A 23066-nucleotide genomic window follows, 5' to 3' on the forward strand; every position below is an offset into this window, starting at 1 on the left:
TCTAAATTCAATTCATGTTGAATCAAGAATTAAGCTGGCTCGTGCCTGCTGCATATCTTGCCCATAGTGAATTGAAATTGCTGCCAGTGACACACATATTTTACTCATTTATTAGATTTCTTTGAAGAAGCAACATGTGCTGCGGATAAAGGAGAACCCACGGATATACTATACTCGTGATTTATAGAAAACCTTTCATAATATACAACATCCAAGAGTATTGTGGAAAATAAAAGCTCATTGTGAGGAATTAACATATTGGCATGGAGAGAAGATTGGCTGGCTAACAGGAAACAGAGTAGGCATAAAAGGGTCGGTTTTGGTTGGCAGGATGTTAGAAGCGAATCACAAATTATAACCTGTTCTTACCTTGCTGTTTAATCTCCAATAGTGCATATTTAGACCATTGTGCCTATGTTCTAACAATATTTTATAGAACTTCTAGCTGAGAAATGGGCTTCTTGGCCCAATTCATCTATGCCATATTCATGCTGCACATGATTTTCCCCTCCCATCACACTTCATCTTGCCCTGTCTGCATATCCTTCTATTCCTTTCTTGTTAATGCATTTACCTAGTTTCTCTGTAAAGGCGCCATATTTGTCCAAGTATTTTTATTCTACTTTCTAAACTATAGTGTAGGTGGACTTTATGGGCTGAGCTCCTTGATTGGGGTTGTTAACCTGGGCCAATCAGGGAGCCTTGGCTGACAGACATAAACAGGAGACTAGTACGTGGGGCAGCTGAGAGTTGGAGGGTCGATGACTGGCGTGGGGGAAAGTGGGCTGGGGAGGGTCAGTCAGTACGCATGGTGGCTGGAGACCGGAAGGCCAACATTCAGCTTGTACGAAAGTGGCCTGGGGTAGTCCGGTCAGTATACAGGGCAACTAGGAGCTGAGTGGTCGATGACCAGCATGGAGCAAAGCAGGCCTGGGGAGGGTCGGTCAGTACGCAGGGTGGCCGGAGACTGGAAGGCTGACGACTGTCCTGCAGGAAGGCTAGCCAAGGATGATCTGATCAGTATGTGGTGCAGACTGGTTTCTTTTTTTTAGCAATATTGGGTCTGTGTTCTATGTACTGTTTCTGATTTGATTGCACTGTCTTGTCCTTGTTTGTTACTTTGTGCTGAACGGAAATGGGATTTGAGATTTGTCCTCATTTCCCTGAAAACTGGTTGAATGATGGGGTTTGGCTTTGCTGCCCTTTCCACTGTATATGTTGGTTTTAATGAACTGCTTTCTGTTTATTGTTAACTATATTTCGTACTGTTTAATAAAATAAAAAAACAGGAGATTCTGAGTCTCCTCATTTTAGGGACTGATTCTGAGTTGGCTGGCTACAGCCATGTACAGTGTACATGTAAATAAAGTTAAAAATCACAACACCAGGTTATAGTCCAACAGGTTTAATTGGAAGCACACTAGCTTTCGGAGCGACAATCACCTGATGAAGGAGCGTCGCTCCGAAAGCTAGTGTGCTTCCAATTAAACCTGTTGGACTGTAACCTGGTGTTGTGTGATTTTTAACTTTGTACACCCCAGTCCAACACCGGCATCTCCAAATCATGTAAATAAAGACTGATTTGATGAAGGGATAGCGGTCTCTGCAGTTATTTCACAAACTTAGGAAGTCAAGAATAATGATCATTGATCCATTTAAATCTCATCACTTGAATTCCCTAATCTTGCTGTTAAATTTTCCTGTAGTCCCCAGCTTCTATTTCAATAATTAGTTACGTTGTGAATAGTGTTAATAATTCTGTGATTTCTTTCCTGTTTAATAGATTGTTGCAAATATTGTTGGATTAAAGATGCCTTTATAATGGTAAATGTATTTGCAGTCACATGTCAGATATCATATTTTGTTGCAGATAGGCTTGCTGACTAGTATTGCCCAGTGTAAAGGTCAGACAAGCAGCCATGACAATTTGGAGACAGTGGAGGGGATCAGGTGGCAAGAGAATGTTGGCACTACGAGGGCAGGGTGTATGTTATTGGTGAACAGGCAGTGATGTTTCTTTCATTTCATGTTTTGCAAGCTCTTGGAAGCAGCAATCAGGTGCCAGAACTGAGAAAGTTCTGTTGAAGGGTCACTGGACCCAAAACATTAACACTGATTTCTCTGCACAGATGCTGCCACGTCAGCTGAGCTTTTCCAGCAATTTCTGTTTTTATTTCTGATTTCTAGCATCCACAGTTGTTTCAATTTTTAATATGTATTTAAATAGTATGCCATTTCTTGCTTATTAAAATTTCCCATTTCTGAATGTAAGGGACCTACATTTGTCTATGCAGATCTTTTTCTCTTCACATTGTTGTATATCTGCTTTTATAATCGGTTTTTCTGTTCCCTGGGAACTTACCTTTGTCCTGTATTCTCCCCTCTTAATCCCTTTATAATTTTCTGTTCAAATCTTAACTGCTCCAATCCTAAAGTGTGCTGCTTTTTTGTCCAATTTGTACCATGCTTTCTTGGATGTGATATTAACTCTAATTTTCCTTGTTAGCCATTATCAGGCCACCTTTCCAGGCTTGTTTTTGTGCCAGACAGGAGTGAATAATTGTAGTTCATCTGCACTCTTCACGTGTTGGCCATTGCCTGTCCACTATCATCCTTTTAAGTAATGCTTCACAATTTATTGTCGCCAGCTCGTATCTCAGACTATTATAGTTTACATTATTTAAATTCAGGGCCCTGGTCTCAAAATTAACAATGTCGTTTTTATATTTTATTCATCATGTAATGATCACTTTTTCCGAGGTGCATTGCGTGGCTAGATTGCCAATTATTCCTTTCTCATTACATAATACTCAGTCTGTTTTCTAGTTCCTCAATGTACTGATCCAGAAAGCCATCCCATATACATCAAGAATTCCTCCTCAATGTTATTGTTATTGATTGTTGATTATTGCAAGGAGGATTGAATACAAAAGAATTCAGTTTTGCTTCAGCTGCACAGGGCATTTTTGAGACCACAGCTAGAGGAAGCATGGAAGTGCATTAGAAGTAGTTTTCAGCTTTATTCGACTAATACCTGGAACGTGCTCGTTTTCTTATGAGGAAAGTTTGGACAGACTACACTTACATCTGCTGGAATTTAGACAAGTAAGAAATAACTTGTTTGAAACGTAGAAGATCCTGAGGAGTTGTCTTGTGGGAGGATCTAGAACTACAGGTCATTGTTTAAAAATAAGGTACCACCCATTTAAGCCAGCCACTTTCTGAGTATCATGAGTCTTTAGAACTCCCTCAAAAAAAAGGTGGGAACGGAGTCTTTGCATATTTTTAAAGCAGCAATTGATCCTTCAGAAAAAAGGGAGTAAAAAGTTATTAGAATTAGTGTTGCATGTACCCACATAAGTGCAGTGAAAGTTTACAAGTTGCCACTTACGGCACCATTTTAGGTACAAAGATACCTAGGTACAGATTCTTGGGTAAAAGGTTAAAAACTCAAACATTACAGTCTTTCTTACTAAAACGTAGAAAACAAAGAAACACCGTTGAAAGTTCAGCACCACAGTCCATAAGTGCCTAGCCATGCTGGGCTCGAACTCCCCGATTGCTGTCCCAGGTCACCTGCTCTCCTAGCTTTGCAGCCTGCTCCTGCCAACAGCTGCCCCAGGCTTCCTACACTCTCTCTCACCAGCAGCTGCCTCGGTCTGCCTGCTCTTGCTGCTGTACAGCCCGTTCATGCTCCTGCCACTGCTTCAAGCTGCTTGCTCCTGCTCTCTGGCCACTCCGGGCTTCCTACTCCCAGTCTCATTGTCAGACATCTTGGGATGCTCGTCTCTCTCACAATCACACACTGACTTGATCTCCTCCATGATGATTTCCTCCGCGCTGCAAAAAATCACACCTCATAGCCAGGCCTGGTGTAATCAGATACATCATGACCATGTGAAGAGGCAGAAAAGGTTCAAGGGGTTAAGTAGCATTACTCTTCCTAATTCATATTTTATAAACTTTTCTCATTAGGAAGTCCAGCATTTGAGAGAATTACTGTTTGCACTGTCCCACTGAGACATTGGACTGTCCCACTGAGACATTGGACTCTGTGTTTTTCAAAACGTTGGTTAAGGTTTAATAACCTTTTTTAATATAAAATTGTTTAATTTGCTCTCCTAGCCTCCTTCCTCTTTAATGCTGAACAAGAGTGTTCAGTGAATGTGCTTTATTTTCATTGCTGTAGACGGCCTTAGCTCTGGCCATTGCACAGGAGCTGGGAAACAAAGTCCCATTTTGTCCCATGGTGGGAAGTGAAGTTTATTCGACTGAAATCAAGAAAACTGAAGTATTAATGGAAAACTTCAGGCGAGCAATTGGTGAGTAGAATATTTTAAAGCATTTCTTTGTTTGCACCTTGTAACCGTCAAAAAACTGTTAGTATAGCACTAAATTCTGGCAGTTTTTTTGTAGGAAGTTATATAATTTAGAATAGCTCTAATTTTAGGGCGAGTTCCAAAGAACAGTGGCTGAACTGTTTGGTTTAAAAATCTGTAGTACTGTACTGCTTAGCACTATACTACTGCTATGAATCATTGTTCTTGGTCTGTTTCTGAGTCGCTTAGGTGCTCAGGAAATCCCTGGAGAGCGAAATTTAATCCTTTAATTCCATTTCATGTATTTAATCTTAAAGGCAAAAATGGCTCGTGGATGTTGCAACCAAGTGCATCTTTAGTTTGCCCTGCACCTCTCTGACTCTTCTGCTGTACAGTTCTATCAAGGAGGGATATGGACCAAGGGCAGGCAGAAGGGATTTGTTTGTAATATAATATGTGTATGGTGTTTTGAATTGCTGAATGTTATGAATGATCTCAATGAGTTTTAAGTTGGTTATGTATGTTTTAATTCCTTGCCAACTATTTGCCTACACTCTACTGACTGCTGATTATTTATCATTAACTCAGAAACAAACTCAAACGTGAGAAGAAAGTGAGTAATTCAGGCTTAATTACCTCACATGGAATGTAATAAATACATGAGCAGGGAGCCAGTGGGCCCAAATTCCAGAGTAAGATGGTTAAAAGTTTGCAGAAAAAGCAATTGACAGTGTAATGTTAGAGGCACAGAAAATATTGTGACAATTCACTAGTTAACTAGCTATAAAAGAGATGAGAGTTTGTGGATGGGACACATGGTTACTTGAATCATTCACAGAGAGGTTTAAAGGCACCCCTTTTCCTCCAACAACTTTATTTGTAGCAGTTACCAGTTTCTTAGATTACTCCTAAGGTTCTACCTCCACTTCTTTAATTGGAGTTTATTCTACATTGCTCACCTCTTGAATGAAGAATACATTTCTAATATAACATAACTTTGAGATCACCTCTCTGACTCTTCTGCTGTACAGTTCTATCAAGGAGGGATATGGACCAAGGGCAGGCAGAAGGGATTTGTTTAATTTGGCGCCATGTTCAGTACAACATTGTGGGTTGAAGGGAATGTTACTGTGCTGTTCTATGTTCTACCTCCTTTCCAGTCTGAAATGACCAGTTTTCTTCAGTTCTTTTTCTTGCTGAGGATTAGCGTCCTGTTACTTCTCTAGGTGGTCTTTTGAATGCTTTACTCATTTCTTGGAGATGGATGCTGCATGTTTTGTTTAAGGTGTTATTTAATTAGAGCACTAACATATGATCATCACATCTTCTAATTTGTAGTCTTCTGTATGGAAGGTCCTTAGTTGGTAGGATTAGGGAAAACCCTAAGGCTTTCTATAGGTATGTCAGGAATAAAAGAATGACTAGGGTAGAAATAGGTCCAGTCAAGGATAGTAGTGGGAAGTTGCGTGTGGAGGCTGAAGAGATTGTGGAGACACTGAATGAATTCTTTTCGTCAGTATTCACTCAGGAACAGGACATTGTTGCCGATGTGAATACTGAGTCACAATTAAGTAGAATGGACGGCTTTAAGGTATGTAGAGAAGAGGTGTTGGAAATTCTGGAAAGGGTGAAAATAGATAAGTCCCCTGGGCCTGATGGCATTTATCCTAGGATTCTCTGGGAAGCAAGGGAGGAGATTGCAGAGCCATTGGCCTTGATTTTTATGTCCTCGTTGTCTACAGGAGTAGTGCCAGAAGATTGGAGGCTAACAAATGTGGTCCCCTTGTTCAAGAAGGGGAGTAGGGATAACCCTAGTAACTATAGGCCGGTGAGTCTCACTTCTGTTGTGGGCAAAATCTTAGAGAGAATTGTAAGGGATAGGATTTATGAACATCTGGATAGGAATAATGTGATCAAGGATAGTCAGCATGGTTTTGTGAAGGGCAGAAAGGTGGCAAATGGAGTTCAATGTAGCTAAGTGTGAGGTGATTCACTTTGGTAAGAGTAACAAAAAGATGGGGTACTGGACTAATGGTCGGGTACTTGGTAGTGTGGATGAGCAGAGGGATCTTGGTGTCCATGTACACAGATCTTTGAAAGTTGCCACCCAGGTAAATAGTGCGGTGAAGAAGGCATATGGCGTACTGGCTTTTATTGGTAGAGGAATTGAGTTCCGGAGTCCTGAGGTCATGTTGCAGTTGTGTAAGACTCTGGTGCGGCCGCATCTGGAGTATTGTATGCAGTTTTGGTCGACATACAATAGGAAGGATATGGAGGCACTGGAATGGGTGCAGAGGAGGTTTACCAGGATGTTGCCTGGTATGGTAGGAAGATCGTATGAGGAAAGGCTGAGGCACTTGGGGTTGTTTTCATTGGAGAAAAGAAGGTTTAGGGGTGACTTGATAGAGGTGTACAAGATGATTAGGGGTTTAGATAGAGTCGACAGTGAGAATCTTTTTCCATGTATGGAGTCAGCTATTACAAGGGGGCATAGCTTTAAATTAAGAGGGGGTAGGTATAGGACAGATGTTAGGGGTAGGTTCTTTACTCAGCGAGTCGTGAGTTCATGGAATGCCCTGCCAGTAGCAGTGGTGGACTCTCCCTCATTATGGGCATTTAAGCGGACATTGGATAGGCATATGGAGGATAGTGGGCTAGTGTAGGTTAGGTGGGCTTGGATCGGCGCAACATCGAGGGCCGAAGGGCCTGTACTGCGCTGTATTCTTCTATGTATGTGTTTCTTTATTTGTGTTGATTGCTGCTTTACACTGGTTGAACTCGAGCATCAACTTTACTAAGGCCTCTAGATTTCTCTGTTTCTACATGAGCTGTTTAACAGCATTCATCTATTATTACTGTGGTTTGTTTATCTACCCTGGTATGGTTTTGCAATAAATTTATGTGCTCTTGTTCTGTTTAATTATATATAGAATATCTTGTTCAACTTAGATTGTAATTTCTTTGCAGTTGTTTTTCTGACCCAACTATTCCTCTAAGTTGATGACTTGATGTACTGAATTTCTACATTCAGGTGCTTTATATTAATAGCTACAATCTTGTGTCTTAGGTGTCAATGGTTTGTGCCTTGTGGCCAACTGTTTGGCATCTCCTGCTGTGGCTCAGAAGCTTTGCTGTTATGATCCCAGCTGATTGTAATTCGGGACAAGTCAGATCTCAGTACGAAACTTAGCTTGATTAAACCATAATTTGTTTGCGATGGTAGGCAGTCACTGGACATATTCACAATAGGCTGCCAATGTATTTTTTGAAAAGGAACATCAAGGTTGATTACACATGGTGAAAAACAAAATATTTTATACCAAATACAAACAAAGCAAAACAGTCATATTTCAAATGTCATAAAGATTCCATCTTTTTATTCACAGCAACCTTGTTGTCACTCAACCAACATTGAAGGGTGACCCGTTTTCCCCTTTGAAGTTCCATATTCAGCATGCACAGCTGTACTTGGCTTCTTTCTAGAAAGTTTCTGTATTTACTCAGCGCTGTAATCGTTACTTAATGTCTCCTCTAAGATCTTTAAGTTATAGCTCACTTACTTCCAAACATGTGATTCTTCAATTCATGCATTCAACAGTTCCATAGTATGTCTATCACTCTGACATCCTAAGAATGAGAATACCAGTTTTATACCTGTGGAATTCAGAGGAGAAGTACCTAATGAGAGCAGTGGAGATGGCAAGGATTATTTAATTCTGATTTATAAATCACCTTTTTTCTCAAAAATGCAATAGGATTTGGTCTTGATGATCAGGCAGTTAGGGCATGGCTAGTTTTTAAAAATACTGGAATGATTTAAAGAGACTGCTAAGTTGTTAGCACTGAGCTCCTTTTGGGCTCACCAAACACACTTCTGGAATCTTTAAAGCTTTCTGTACCTGGGGCTTTTCTCTTATAACTTCTGAGCAACCTGAGACTTTCCATCTGCCCAAATCAGTCAGCACTGCTGATCTTCAATGTCTTTTGTCCCTGACCTGCTTCTCTCTTTGTTTCAAAGAAATCTGCAACTCAGCAAGATCTCCTTCCAAAGGGAAACTTGTCTATGTCTGTCTCAAGACAATTTTGTTGCTAGATATCAGCCCATTTTATTCCTCTTTTCTATGCTTGCTTTCCAAAACCCTGAAGGGTTCCACCTCAAGGATTTTTAAATGCTTCATTTAAATACATTTAACCAAATGTCCAGACAACCTGATGGCACATTAACAAGTAATCTAAAATGAAAGTGCAATTATTTACACACGTGTAGAAATACAAATCAAACCTCAAGCTATACATAGTTCTGAACACTTTTAAACCTAGATTTCCAAATGATGACCTTTCAATCCACATTTGCTGTCGAGCATGACACTGGACTAAAGAACATAGAACATTACAGCGCAGTACGGGCCCTTTGGCCCTGGATGTTGCGCTGACCTGTCATACCAATCTGAAGCCCATCCCAACTACACTATTCCATGTAGGTCCATATGCTTGTCCAATGATGATTTAAATGTACTTAAAGTTGGTGAATCTACTACCGTTGCAGGCAAAGCATTCCGTACCCTTACTACTCTCTGAGTAAAGAAACTACCTCTGACATCTGTCCTATATTTATCACCCCTCAATTTAAAGCTATGCCCCCTCGCGCTCGCCGTCACCATACTTGGAAAAAGGCTCTCCCAGTCCACCCTATCTAACCCTCTGATTATCTTCTATGTCTCTATTAAGTCACCTCTCAACCTTCTTCACTCCAACAAAAACAGCCTCAAGTCCCTCAGCCTTTCTTCGTAAGACATTCCCTCCATACCAGGCAACATTCTAGTAAATCTCTGCACCGTTTCCAAAGCTTCCGCATCCTTCTTATAATGCGGTGACCAGAACTGTACACAATACTCCCAAGTGCGGCCGCACCAGAGTTTTGTACAGCTGCAGCATAACCTCATGGTTCCGAATCTCGATTCCTCTATTAATAAAAGCTAATGCCTTTTTGCAAGGTTTGTGAAGGTTTGTAGCTCAGGTTGAGGTTTAGGGTGTAGGTTTGATCACTGAGCTGTAGATTTGATATCCAGACGTTTCATTACCTGGCTAGGTAACATCATCAGTGACGACCTCCAAGTGAAGCGAAGCTGTTGTCTCCTGCTTTCTATTTATATGTTTGTCCTGGATGGGGTTCCTGGGGTTTGTGGTGATGTCATTTCCTGTTCGTTTTCTGAGGGGTTGATAGATGGTATCTAGATCTATGTGTTTGTTTATGGCATTGTGGTTGGAGTGCCAGGCCTCTACGAATTCTCTGGCATGTCTTTGCTTAGCCTGTCTCAGGATAGATGTGTTGCCCCAGTCGAATTGGTGGCTTTTTTCATCCGTGTATAGGACTACGAGGGAGAGAGGGTCGTGTCTTTTTGTGGTTAGCTGGTGTTCGTGTATCCTGGTGACCAGAGATTCCACTTTCTTCGTAAACCACAGCTCCCACACCCTACGGCTTCCTCCCTGCCTGACAGGTACATACTTATCTAGGACACACAGGAGCTTTTCCTTGAATAAGCTCCACATTTCTAATGTGCCTACCCCCTGCAGTTTCCTTCCCCATCCTATGCTTCCTAAATCTTGCCTAATCGCATCATTATTGCCTTTCTCCCAGCTGTAACTCTTGCCCAGTGGTATACACCTATCCCTTTCTATCACTAAAGTAAACATAACAAAATTGTGATCCCTTTCACCAAAGTGCTCACCTACTTCCAAGTCTAACACCTGGCTTGGCTCATTACCCAGTACCAAATCTAAAGTGGCTTCGCCCCCTGTTGGCCTGTCTACATATTGTGTCAGGAAGCCCTCCTGCATACACTGGATAAAAACTGACCCATCTATAGTACTCGTACTATAGTGTTCCCAGTCAATATTTGGAAAGTTGAATTCCACCATGACAACTACCCTGTCTCTCTTACTCCTATCGAGAATCATCTTTGCTATCCTTTCCTCTACATCTCTGGAACTATTCAGAGACCTATAGAAAACTCCAACAGGGTGACCGCTCCTTTCCTGTTTCTAACCTCAGCCCATACTAGCTCAGTTGAGGACTCCCCAAAAATCCTTTCTGCAATTGTAATGCTGTCCTTGACCGACAATGCCACACCTCCTCTTTTACCATCTTCTCTGTTCTTACTGAAACATCTAAATCCTGGAACATGCAACAACCATTCCTGTCCCTGCTCTATCCATGTCTCCGAAATGGCCACAACATCGAAGTCCCAGGTACCAACCCATGCTGCAAGTTCACCCACCTTATCCCGGATGCTCCTGGTGTTGAAGTAGACACACTTCAAGCCAACTTCTTGCTTGCCGGTACCATCTTGCGTCCCTGAAACATGATTTTGGACCTCCCTACTCTCATCCTTTTCTATACTCGAACTACAATTTTGATTCCCATCCCCCTGCTGAATTAGTTTAAACCCACCCCAATAGCCTTAGCGAATTTCCCCCTCAGAATATTGGTACCCCGCTGGTTCAGATGAAGACCATCCTGCTTGTAGAGGTCCCACCTACCCCAGTAAGAGCCCCAATTATCTAAGAATCCAAAACCCTTCCTCCTGCACCATCCCTGTAGCCACGTGTTCAACTCCTCTCTCTTCCTATTCCTCCCTAGCACGTGGCACGGGCCACAAACCAGAGACAACAACTCTGTTCATCCTAGCTCTAAGCTTCCTTCCTAGATCCCTGAATTTCTGCCTTAAATCCCCATCTCTCTTCCTATGTGGACCACAACTTGGGGCTGCGCCCCCTCCCCCATAAGGATCCCAAAAACACGATCAGAGACATCACTAATCCTGGCACCTGGGAGGCAACACACCAACCATGAGTGTCTCTCGTCCCCACGGAACCTCTTATCTGTTCCCCTAACTATGGAGTCCCCAATGACTACTGCTCTGCTCCTCTTCCCCCTTCCCTTCTGAGCAGCAGGGACAGACTCTGTGCCAGAGCCCTGTGCCCCACTGCTTTCCCCTGGTAAGTCGTCTTCTCCCCCCCCCCCCCCCCCCCCCCCCCACCAACAATATCCAAATCGGTATACTTATTCTTGAGGGGAATGGCCACAGGAGATTCCTGCACTTCCTGCCCCTTCCCTTTCCATCCCCTGACTGTAACCCATCTGCCTTTTTCTTGTACCTGAGGAGTGACTACCTCCCTGTAACTCCTCTCAATAACTCCCTCTGCCTCCTGAAGAAAGTACAGATTTCCTTGTGGATTCTCCTCTTTGGCCAACTGAGCTTTTCATTTCCACTCGATTTCTTCCAGTACCTTTCTAATCAGCTTCTAGATGACAAACCACCATCTCTCAGTTGTCAGTGGTGATGCCACCATCTTGATAATGCACTTGCAAACACTTTGTAGTGGAGGTTTGGGACCCAGGAAGTCATGACAAAATGGCCTGTTCATCACAGAGATGTTTAGATGGCTGACAGCCAGATACCCAATGAGCATGGCTGAGCCAGTATAGCAATGCATATGTGCTGATGGAATAAGCATCCTCCATGACCTCTGCATTGATTGTGTTGATTATCTTTATTGCCACACTAAGCTGAGGATCTAAGTGAAGGTGGAATGTTAACCTCATTTCTTGATGAGCAGATATGTCCAAGTCTAACCACTGTTGTAGAGTGCACTGAAGACACAAGCTTGATGGACTTTCAGCTTGATGTTCTCAATGTTACAAATGTTATGGAGTTGAAGGCATGTACTGCACCCTTAAGAAGTGTGAAAGTTGAAACACTAGCAGACCTGTCATGTGACTCATTGCAGGCACAGAGTATGCTGGATAATTTGAAGATGCGACATTTGAAATGTAGCTCAGATACTGAGTTGTTGGTTGAATTTGAATTGTTGTACAATCAGTTTAAATTATTCCCCAAGATACTAAAACCCAATCGAATTTGAGTTTTACTATTTTGACAGCATTAAACCAACGAGATGATCCGATGTTTTTAGATTAGATTAGATTACATTACAGTGTGGAAACAGGCCCTTCGGCCCAACAAGTCCACACCGACCCGCCGAAGCGCAACCCACCCATACCCCTACATTTACCCCTTACCTAACACTACGGGCAACTTAGCATGGCCAATTCACCTGACCTGCACATCTTTGGACTGTGGGAGGAAACCGGAGTACCCGGAGGAAACCCACGCAGACATGGGGAGAATGTGCAAACTCCACATAGTCAGTCGCCTGAGGCGGGAATTGAACCCGGGTCTCAGGCGCTGTGAGGCAGCAGTGCTAACCACTGTGCCACCATGCCGCCCACAATTTTTTAGATTACATTACAGTGTGGAAACAGGCCCTTCGGCCCAACAAGTCCACACTGACCCGCCGAAGCGCAACCCACCCATACCCCTACATTTACCCCTATACCTAACACTACGGGCAATTTAGCGTGGCCAATTCACCTGACCTGCACATCTTTGGACTGTGGGAGGAAACCGGAGCATCCGGAGGAAACCCATGCAGACACGGGGAGAACGTGCAAACTCCACACAGTCAGTCGCCTGAGGCGGGAATTGAACCCGGGTCTCTGGCAGTGTGAGGCAGCAGTGCTAACCACTGTGCCACCGTTTTGGGGTATAAAAAGCAGGCACTTTGAACAGTTAGCCAGAGAGACTGAGAGCACTTAATGTCATAAAGACTGCCCCCTGACCATCTCTCTAGAAGGTACCTTTTTCATATGAAACATCCTTGCAGCAGAAGACCGAAGACGATCCAGGGGAAATCTACAGACCGAGGAAATTTGACACCCGACAACGGCAACTGGTTTTGAAAATTGATTTGCTACAAATTTTATAGGGCTTTACAGGATCAGTATATTGTTAGAGGGTGGGAGGCAGATAAATCAAGACAAAAGGATGCTTACTGAGTAGATAGTTGTTGTTTAATGTTCTTTTTTGGAGTTAAAAAATAAATGGTTAATTTTTTCTTTTAAATAGTGGAATTTAGATAGTCGTCTGTCACTCATACTTTAACAGCTTATGAGGCAAGGTGAGCTTTTCTGTGTGTTTGGTTTAAATTAGCAGAAGGGTTTACCCTGTGTCATAACACAATATGAAGTGTTTAAGATTCAGGTTATTTTACTGGGAATGTTTAGGAGCAGTGGTGGTGGCTATGGATTGGCTGTTGGTCTCCAAATCTCATAATATGGTGTTAGAAGTATCGAGCTGTATAACTGGTTATGATTTATTTTAAATTGTCTTTTTATTTCTGAGATTGGAGTTGAGGAGCTATACTATAATTGAGTGGTAAGAAATTGATAAGCGAAGTTTGACTTGCAAGAGTTAAGCCATAAGTTTGAGGCAATGAGAGGAAGTATCAGCAGCGACCGAGAAGTCCTGGAAATAGAGGGACCTGCAATTGGGAGGGTCAGCAGTAACGGGAGAGTCCAGATGGGAGAGACTGCAATTAGAAAAGTCATGGGTTAGAAACAATCAGGAGGATTAACAAAGTGGAGTGGACCACTTCAATATAGTTCTCGTTGGGTAACATGCCTGTTTTTAAAAAAAAAACAACATGGAATAATTTTAGAACAAAACTCCTGATGCTAATCGCAAGTTTGGGCCCTGTTTCTGTGACTTTGAGATTATTCCTGTAAATATTTAAACCGTAAACTCTTGTTTTATGATGCTTCCAGTTGGTAACTGAAAATTCAAATGTCTTTTTAAAAGTTATCAGTCTCTGTCGAGATCATAAGGTTGCTGTTTTACACTTTTATCCAACTTGGATGTAACAACTGCAGCTTCTCTGATTGCACATGTTGATTTTGGGTGACAAGTTGCTGGCAATTGTGGAGTCTCACTATGTGAAGCTATCAATAGCCAGACTGCTCATGTTGCCAATATCTACAGATGCTGGCAAACCTCGGAATGTAATACTTGTCCTCTTCATACTAATGGTCAATCAATTTTTTTCCAGGAATCAAAACCTAATTCTTTGTTGCTGAATGGATTCCTTCCAGTAGAATGGTGTAAATCTGATTTGTGATCATAGCTGATTTATCATCATAGCTGGCCTTTCCCGTCATGTTGTCATGGAAAGAAGAGACCACACTGAGGTCTTTCAACAGACAATCCGTTTTTTTTTCCAGCAGCTTTGATTATTCACCACTGTTGGCATGTAATAATGTCTAGGCAATATTAGGAAATACAACATATCATAGTCTGCTTTGTTCATGATATTTGTCATACAGTTTCCAGACTTAGAAGATTCAGTTGAGGATATGTCTGTTCTGGAATCGCACTGAGATTAAGAGTAAATGTGTTAATTTAGGATCTGCAGTCTGACAATGGCAACAGAGGCAAAAACATATCTCTCAATGCTCAGCTGGGAGGTGTTTCGTGGCTCAGTGGTTAGCACTGCTGCCTGACACGCCAGCGACCTGGGTTCGATTCCAGCCTCAGGCGACTGTGTGGAGTTTGCACATTCTCCCAGTGTCTGCGTGGGTTTCCTCCGGGTGCTCCGGTTTCCTCTTGCAATCCAAAGATGTGCAGGTTAGGTGAATTGGCCATGCTAAATTGTCCATAGTGTTAGGTACATTAGTCAGAGGGAAATGGGTCTGGGTGGGTTACTCTTCGAAGGGTCGGTGTGGACTTGTTGGGCCGAAGGGCCTGTTTCCACACTGTAGGGAATCTAATCTAATCTAAAAAAAATAAATACAAGAATTCAAAATAGCACATATGAAATAGTAGATCATTCAGCCCATCAAGCATTTTCTGACATTCAGTAAGATCATGGCTGCTCTGTTTGTGTTTTGAGTTCAACATTCTCATTTAAACTCTGATAACTCTTCACTTCCCTGCCTAACAAGAATCTAAACACTTTGTCTTAAAAAATATTCTATGAACCTGCCTTTATTGCCTTCTGAAGCAGATAGTTCCAAAGTCATACAGTTCCCTGAGAGAGAAAATCCTCCTCCGCTTTACCCTGTAACAGCAACCCCAAACGTTAAACTGCCCATCTAGTTTGGGACTGACCCGCAAGGGGAAACACCTTTTCCATGCCCACCTTGCCAAGGCCATTTCATACTCTTCAAACAAATCACCTGTCACTCCAGTGGATACAAGCCCAGTATCTCCAGTCAATTCTCATAAGACAAACCACTTATTCCAAGTGTAAAGGTCATAGCTTTTTATTTGCATCTTTTTTTAAAAATTGTGTCCTGAAATGAGAGAAGAACTGTTGTAAAATTGGGTATCATTGTAACTTGATATTCCATTGTGTTGGAATAGAGTCAAAGGGTTGTGTCCAAATGGAGCTATGATTGGCAACAAATCAGGGATTGGTTAGTGGATGAGTGACCAGTTACCAATGACAAAGGTTTTCTGCCAGCTAACAGTTATGTGATTAGTTCCCAGGTAGATGAATAGTTTGGGCTGTGAACAGGAGACAGAAAAGCATTTGGACCACCAGCAGTTTAGGAGTACACTCTCTTTATTCTCTACAGTAAACTACTATAAGGCAGAAGAAAACCAGGTTATCTTTCCTTCAAAGAACAGGAGTAAATTTGTTAAACACAACTATTCTTTGACAAAACCATGTTAATGCTTTTTCAGTTATTTTGAATCCTCAGTTATAATCTCTTTAAATGACCAATTCTAATCAACCTTGTTAGTTGTGAGTAACATATTGGATATTAATCCAGTGTTAATCTAGAGCTTTGTTCTCCTATTTAGTTGTGTACTTTCATGGATTGTTACTATACAGATATTCCTCAACTTTATTCCTAAATCTGTTTTGTAGTAAAAGGAGATAGGATTAAGGAGTCTGCTGTTGCCTTGATGTTAATTTTATTGATGTTATTAAATATATGTACCATATTTGTCCATTTCCAATTCCTTGATATTAGTCATTTTAAGTTTTATACCTTTGTAATAGAGTTAGGTAATTCTGATTCCTAGAGTGTCCTGAACCTTATCACACTTCCATCTATGTCTTGAAGAGTGTTACAATATTTATTTTAACTGACTGCCGGAAATGACAGCTAGACTACTCAGACCTCTTGGCACTATGGTAGCGCACAAACCCACCAACATGCTAAAACAGCATCTATTGAACTTGAAAGACATTATACAGACAACAAGCAAAACCAATGTCATTTACAAAATACCTGGCAAGAATTGTAACAAACACTACATTGGACAAACAGGCAAAAAACTAGCCACCAGGATACATGAACATCAACTAGCCACAAAAAGATGTGACCTGCTATCATTAGTATCCTTATAAAGACATGAAGAAGGACGCCACTTCCACTGGGACAACACATCCATTCTAGGACAAGCCAAACAGAGACACGCACAAGAATTCCTAGAAGCATGGCATTCCAACCGGAATGCTATCAACAAACACATTGACTTGGACCCCATTTACCATCCTCTGAGAAAAAAGAACAGGAAATTACATTACCACAGGAAATGACACCACCAACCCAAGGGAACCGAAACACACAAATAGAACGCGGGCACTAACACCAGTGCTTCACCGGAGTGTCTCTGATGATGTTGCCTGGTACGGTGATGAAACGTCTAAAAACAAACCTTCCAGCTCAGCGAGCGAACTTAAAATCACATCCACACTATTTATTTTACATTTTTCGGTCAATTCAGCTGAGATAATGGCATACTGATACTGTTATTGGATGAATAATGAATAATCCAGAAAACCAGGCTAATGCTCTGAGGCACTGCAACAAATTCCATCAGAGCAGCTGGTGGGATTTAAGTTGCATTAGTAAACCTGGAATATGCAGCTAATAATACTGAGATGAAGGAGCATGCAGCCCTCTGAGGTTTCTATACCATTTAATGAGGTTATGGCTGATTTGATCCTCCTCAATAACATGTTCCTGCCTTTCCCTGATAACCCTTGATTCCTTTACTGATTAAAAATCTGTTTATATCAGCCTACAATATACTGTTGCAGTGCTCTGAGAAAAGAAGATTCATTCTCAGCTCTGGCTTAAATAGATGATTCGTTTGTTTGACATAGTGCCTCTAGTCGTGGACTCTATCACGTGGATAGACTACTTCTCTGCATTTGCCCTGTCAAGCCCCCTGAAAATCTGCATTTCAACAAAATCCCCTCTCTTCTAAACTCCAATGAGTGCAAGCCCAACGTATTTAATGATGATGGTAAACTTGCTGTCACACCTATTGATATCAGTTTCCAATGACTAACATTAGAGCGTGTATTAGTAGGCCAGACTCTGCACAGGAGCTTGGCCATGGGTTTCCTAATACTTGGATACTCTGAGACAGAATGTGGCCAAGCCCTTGCTCCATAGTGATGTCTGAATCACCCCAACAAAGTAACAGCAGTGTTGACCCATTTTTTTGAGAAAAATAAAGTTGTTGACTTTCCCTGCCCTTTATGTAGCTGTCAAATTAAAAACTCATGGAGAAATAAAAGGAGAGAAGCCCACAATGTTTCCTTGAAGTGATGATGTGCCCTGTCAGAGGTTTCTGTAATTCAAGCTCGCAGATGAAACTGTTGTCAGCATTGTTGTCAGGTTGAGAGATAAAAGGAGTGCAGTTAAATCGCTCATACAGCCAGCCTCATTGATGGGTTAGTGCATATTCTGAATGTCAGGATGGAGGAACTTTGCGAACAAATAACACACCTACTGAAAGATTGAGATGTTTTAGTGGTGCATCTTTCTGCCACTTTCAACCTCTGATCCACCTGGTTCGGACTAAATCCAGCTGTAAAGCCAATCTCCTAACCTTATCCAAAGATGCCTGAAATAAAATCAATGTTTCATAAGAGGTTATAAGAATGTGGTTGCCATAAAACTGGCTGCCCACAAAAGTCTTTGATAATTAAATCTGTAAGAAGCTTTTCATAGTTTTCTTCTACTCATACCGCAGTTTCTTTGAAAGCATCTCGTCCAATGTCGCAAGCAGGCGAAAGTTTACAAACTAAAAATCCCAGTCCTCACTACCATTCTAGGCAATGAAGCTAGCTATTGGGAGTGTTAACAGGACACAATATCATTGATAGAATAAAAACCCAGCTTGGTCCAGCCTTTATATAAAATCTAAATGAAATACTGATTAGTAATTGATTTTATAGTTGGTCGTCATTTTGTTTCAACTCCTGAGTCTGAATGGTGCGGGACTGAGTTTCCTTAACTGTTGGGTGAGACTATTGATATAACTGATCATAGTCCAGCAGATAGACCTGAAAAATCAGCAAGATTGTGATGCACTGGGTCTTCTGTGGAATAGTGACTTTACACCATGCCCATGTATAACACGGGATTTATCTGCTCTTTAAAACTTTTCAGTGCCACAAGGAGCAATATAAAACTAGAGGCAGGTATGCCTGGTGCTGTAAGGTATGCTACGCTCTAGACAATTCATCAATGATCCAAGCTTGAGAAACAGCAACATCCCAAAGTGAGGGTAGAATTTTGTTGAATTAGAACCTTTATCTCAGGAAAAGGGATATATAGATCATCCCGCCATTCATGTCAGCAAAGTGACTTCTGGCTGCAGGGAATATGTTGAGAAGAGGATTACTGTGTAGTACCCTGAAAGGAAATCATTTAGCATTCTTTTTTACTTTTTTAAACAAGGGGTATATTTGGTAGAATTTAGAAAACAACAGTCCACATTATGGATGTCCCATCCACCACCTTTAATCATTTGAGCTTACTGGAAATAATATCATCCACTACAACAGACCAAGACACACAAAATGAAAACGGGACAGAACACCAGTGCTTCACCTGAAGATCACTGATGATGTTACCTAACATGGTGACAAGATGTCTGAAAACAAATCTGCCAGCTCAGTGAGCAAACTTACAACTTGATCATTTACATTCTCCTCCACCAGTACATTGGCCACAGTATGCACTACGTACAAGATGCACTGCAGTACTTCACTAAGGCTCTTTTGACTGCACTTCTAAACCAACGCTCCTTGCCGAGAGCAAGAGCAACAGACATAGGAAATGTGACCAGCTGCAAGTTCCCATATCCTGACATGGAACTATTAACACAATTCCTTCACTGTAGCTGAATCAAAATTCTGGAACTCCCTTTATGGCAGCTTGGCGGCTCTACCATTACCAAGTGAACTGTGTCAGTTCAAGAAAGTAGCTCATCGTCACCACCTCAAGAGCAATTAGAGATTGGTAACAAATGTTGTCAAAGATGTTTATGTCCCAAGAGATAATAAAAGAATATTGCTGCTGTTAATCTAGGATGAGGTAGCTCCACATGGGACCTCGGAGCAAAGTTTCCAGGCCTTGATAACCAGTGACTTTAACAACTGACCTTCTCAGCAGACTGTTTGCTGGCAAGGTTCTCATTATGGTGCTGTTTGATTTCATGGGCAGTTACATTTCTTGAGTGAAGTGAAATTGCTTTGATAGCATTTAGGACTGTGATATGTTTTTGTTTTGGTACCTGTTGAAGATTGAAAGTACTGTGTACATCTCATGCTGCTCAATATAGTCTCACTGTCAACCATTTCCTATTCAATTTGATAGCAAATGTGTTAAAAATATTAATATTCATCAACAGCAAATCCTGGTTTCTGTGGAGCACAAAGACTCTTGACTTCCAATGTTTAGCATCTCTTTCACAAAGCTTTTACTGGATGGAAAAAGTGAGGACTGCAGATGTTGGAGATCAGAGCTTAAAAATCTGTTGTCGATTCTCCTGCTCCTTTGATGCTGCCTGACCTGCTGCGCTTTTCCAGCAACACATTTTTCAGCTCTGATCTCCAGCATCTGCAGTCCTCACTTTCTCCTAGTTGATTTTAACCTACTGCGAATCTTCTTGCAAGGATGTCTTCCTTGAAGAAGCTCTCCTCCCTCTACTCATTCCTGAAGAAGGGCTTATGCCCGAAACATCGATTCTCCTGCTCCTTTGCTGCCTGACCTGCTGTACTTTTCCAGCAACACATTTTTAAGCTTTTACTGGATGACCAACTTGATAATGACTCTTGTATTAGTGCTCGACTGCTTTCCAAGAATTGCAGAACTTTTGGAAGCAACAATTCTGTAGTTATGAGAAACGTTTGTGAAGCTAAGACGTTTTGTGGTTATTTTTGTTTTCTTCCCTTGCCCCAACATTTACGTGATTTATTGACTGCAATTAACATTTCAAATATTTTTACAGGCTTAAGGATAAAAGAAACAAAAGAGGTTTATGAAGGCGAGGTCACAGAGCTGACCCCTTGTGAGACGGAGAATCCCATGGGTGGTTATGGAAAGACAATTAGCCATGTTATCATTGGGCTAAAGACAGCAAAAGGCACCAAGCAGCTGAAGGTATGGAAAATTTTATGTATATATTCATCATGCTAAAACAAGAGAGCTGCTCTGTATTTTCGGCAGAAGATAATATTTGGGAAAGAGACCATATAATATTTTCTGATGTGTATATATATCAACTTTGAAACTGTCACCAACCTGGGATGCAATCCATAAAGTATATCACAGCACTGAAACTCCAGGCTACAGATGAGAGCACAGTATTATTGAGCGATGTTTCTAAACCAGTTAACATGATTCTGAAATCTGCACACTGTATGGCGTGGATTTGGTGTTGCTGAGCTTAACTATCATTATTAGTGTTTGTCTTTGTGTACTAGGGTTGTGTCTGAAGCAATGTTTTGAGCTGTATAAGTCTAAGGTGTAATATTGATGGGTACAGATCTGATGACAGAAATTGAAAGATAGAATTAGGAGTGGAACACCAGAAGTTTATGGGCAAAGCTGTTGCCTTGTAATTTCATAGGAAGATGGATGAAGAAGATTTTCTTTAAATCCAAGAAAAATATTTAAAGCTAGACCAACAAAGCCAAATTTTATTTACATAGTCATTGTATTTTAATTGTAAACAGGTTAAGTTGTGGAATTTAATTGGCTCCAAATACTGCCTAATGTTAATATATATTCAAAAAACAGAATTTGACTTACTTTTACCAAAAGTTAATTGTCCTACTTAGCCTTTTCAAATGGACTATACGTTGAGTTCAAATATAATGGGTACCTTGTTCTTATTTAAACAGATTAACCTTTAACTATCAGAAGCCGTCTGTTTCTGATGTTGACTGAGACTTGAGCTTTCCTGGCCATTGCTTCCAATGATCAGTAGCTTAAGTGATGGATCACAGTCTTGTGTACAGAACACCACAAAAGTTGCAAAAATCAATTAGCTGCCATCAGTTGATGGCAAACTTGGGAACTTTAATATGAGTAACTTTAAATTCCTATGAATGGATCAATAGATATATTTTAGGTTAAGCTACTCGTACTTGGCTACGTTTTTTCTTTCCAAACCTTCTTCCTGCCTTTCACTGCTTTCTGGAAAATGCTGACCCTGGCGAGGGTGCAGGAGTAGCCATTCTTTGTGTGTAAGCCTAGACACTGTTTCCAGATTATTTGACCACAGCACAATGTTTGAGCACATAATTTTCAGAGAATGCCCAAGAATGATGACCAGAATGAATTCTGGCTTTTCTATACACAGCTATAAAATGCAACATGAACTGAGGTCACGTACCTCCGAACAGAATGTGGATTGACCACTGGACCGTTCTGTTCTGAGTGGTTCAATAATGTGTCTCTGCTTTAGTCTCTCTAATTAATACACCATATCCCTCCCAACATTTCTTATCCATGTTCTTGTCCAAACATGTTTTAAACATTGTAACTGTACCTGCATCCACCACTTCCTCTGTAAGTTCAATTCCACACACTAAGCGCACTTAAAAAACTTGCCCCTCACGTCTCTTTTAAACCTTTCTCCTTTCACCTTAAAAATATATCTCCTAGCCTTGAAATCCTCATCCTAGGGAAAAGATATCTGCCATTCACCTTATCTAAACACCTCACGATTTTATATGTCTCTATAAAGTGTTCCCTCAACTTCCTATATTCCAGTGAAAAATGTCCCAGCATATACAGCCTCTCCTTATAACTTAAATCCTCCATTCCCTGCAATATTCTGGTAGATTTCTTTTGAGCCCTCTCCAGCTTAATGATCGATCAGAACTGGATACAGTACTCCAGATCAGGCCTCACCAATGTCCTGTACATCCTCAACATAACATTCCAACTCCTATACTCAAAAGCCTGAGTAATGAAGGCAAACGTGCTAAACGCCTTCTTAACCATCCTGTCTATATGTGATGCATACTTCAAAGAATTTTGTACCTGAACTCCTAGGTCTCTATTCTACAATAGTACCCAAGGCCCTACTTTTAATTGTATAAGTCCTGCCTTGTTTGTTTTTAGCAAACTTCAGTATCTCCATAAGGATGAGTTTTATGTAAAATTAAGGATAATTCTTTTATTGCATTTTTTTTTATTTTGAGCACATCTTTTCACTGTACTTCTCATGCGAATTACTGTGTTTTTCAGCTTGATCCTAGTATTTATGAGAGCCTGCAGAAGGAACGTGTTGAAGTCGGTGATGTGATTTACATTGAAGCAAACAGTGGGGCTGTGAAGGTAGAGTTTCTAAATGGTTTCCAATCTGTAACTGAGGCCACGTTGTTGACAAGGGACTAAATTTGTTGTTAAGTATTTACATGGTAATTTCACCACAGGGTTAAGGGGGTATTTATCTGCCTTCTGATATTCTTGTTGATTGGATGGAGAAATTTGTCGATCAAGTTCTGGTTTTTGCTTTGGAAAAGGTTAGGGCATTTTTGTTTGTTTTTAAAGAGGCATGAAAATGGGCAATAGGTAACAGT

The 23066-nt window shown here is 41.1% G+C and overlaps 1 protein-coding gene across 2 annotated transcripts in view; it reads left to right on the plus strand.

Annotated features, from left to right (window-relative positions):
- The window catches only part of ruvbl1 (RuvB-like AAA ATPase 1), a 76738-nt gene that overhangs the window by 12975 nt on the left and 40697 nt on the right, over window positions 1–23066 (plus strand). For both annotated transcript variants that reach the window (XM_087994061.1, XM_043707584.2), the window contains exons 3-5: window positions 4190–4322; window positions 20483–20634; window positions 22732–22821. In XM_087994061.1, the coding sequence (XP_087850187.1) occupies window positions 4190–4322; window positions 20483–20634; window positions 22732–22821 (375 nt within the window). The remainder of the gene's footprint in view (window positions 1–4189; window positions 4323–20482; window positions 20635–22731; window positions 22822–23066) is intronic.

The sequence above is a fragment of the Chiloscyllium plagiosum genome, unplaced genomic scaffold (assembly GCF_037043375.1).
Source record: "Chiloscyllium plagiosum isolate Xiang-an unplaced genomic scaffold, Cpla_swu_hap1 HiC_scaffold_14, whole genome shotgun sequence".
In the NCBI taxonomy this organism is placed as follows: domain Eukaryota; kingdom Metazoa; phylum Chordata; class Chondrichthyes; order Orectolobiformes; family Hemiscylliidae; genus Chiloscyllium; species Chiloscyllium plagiosum.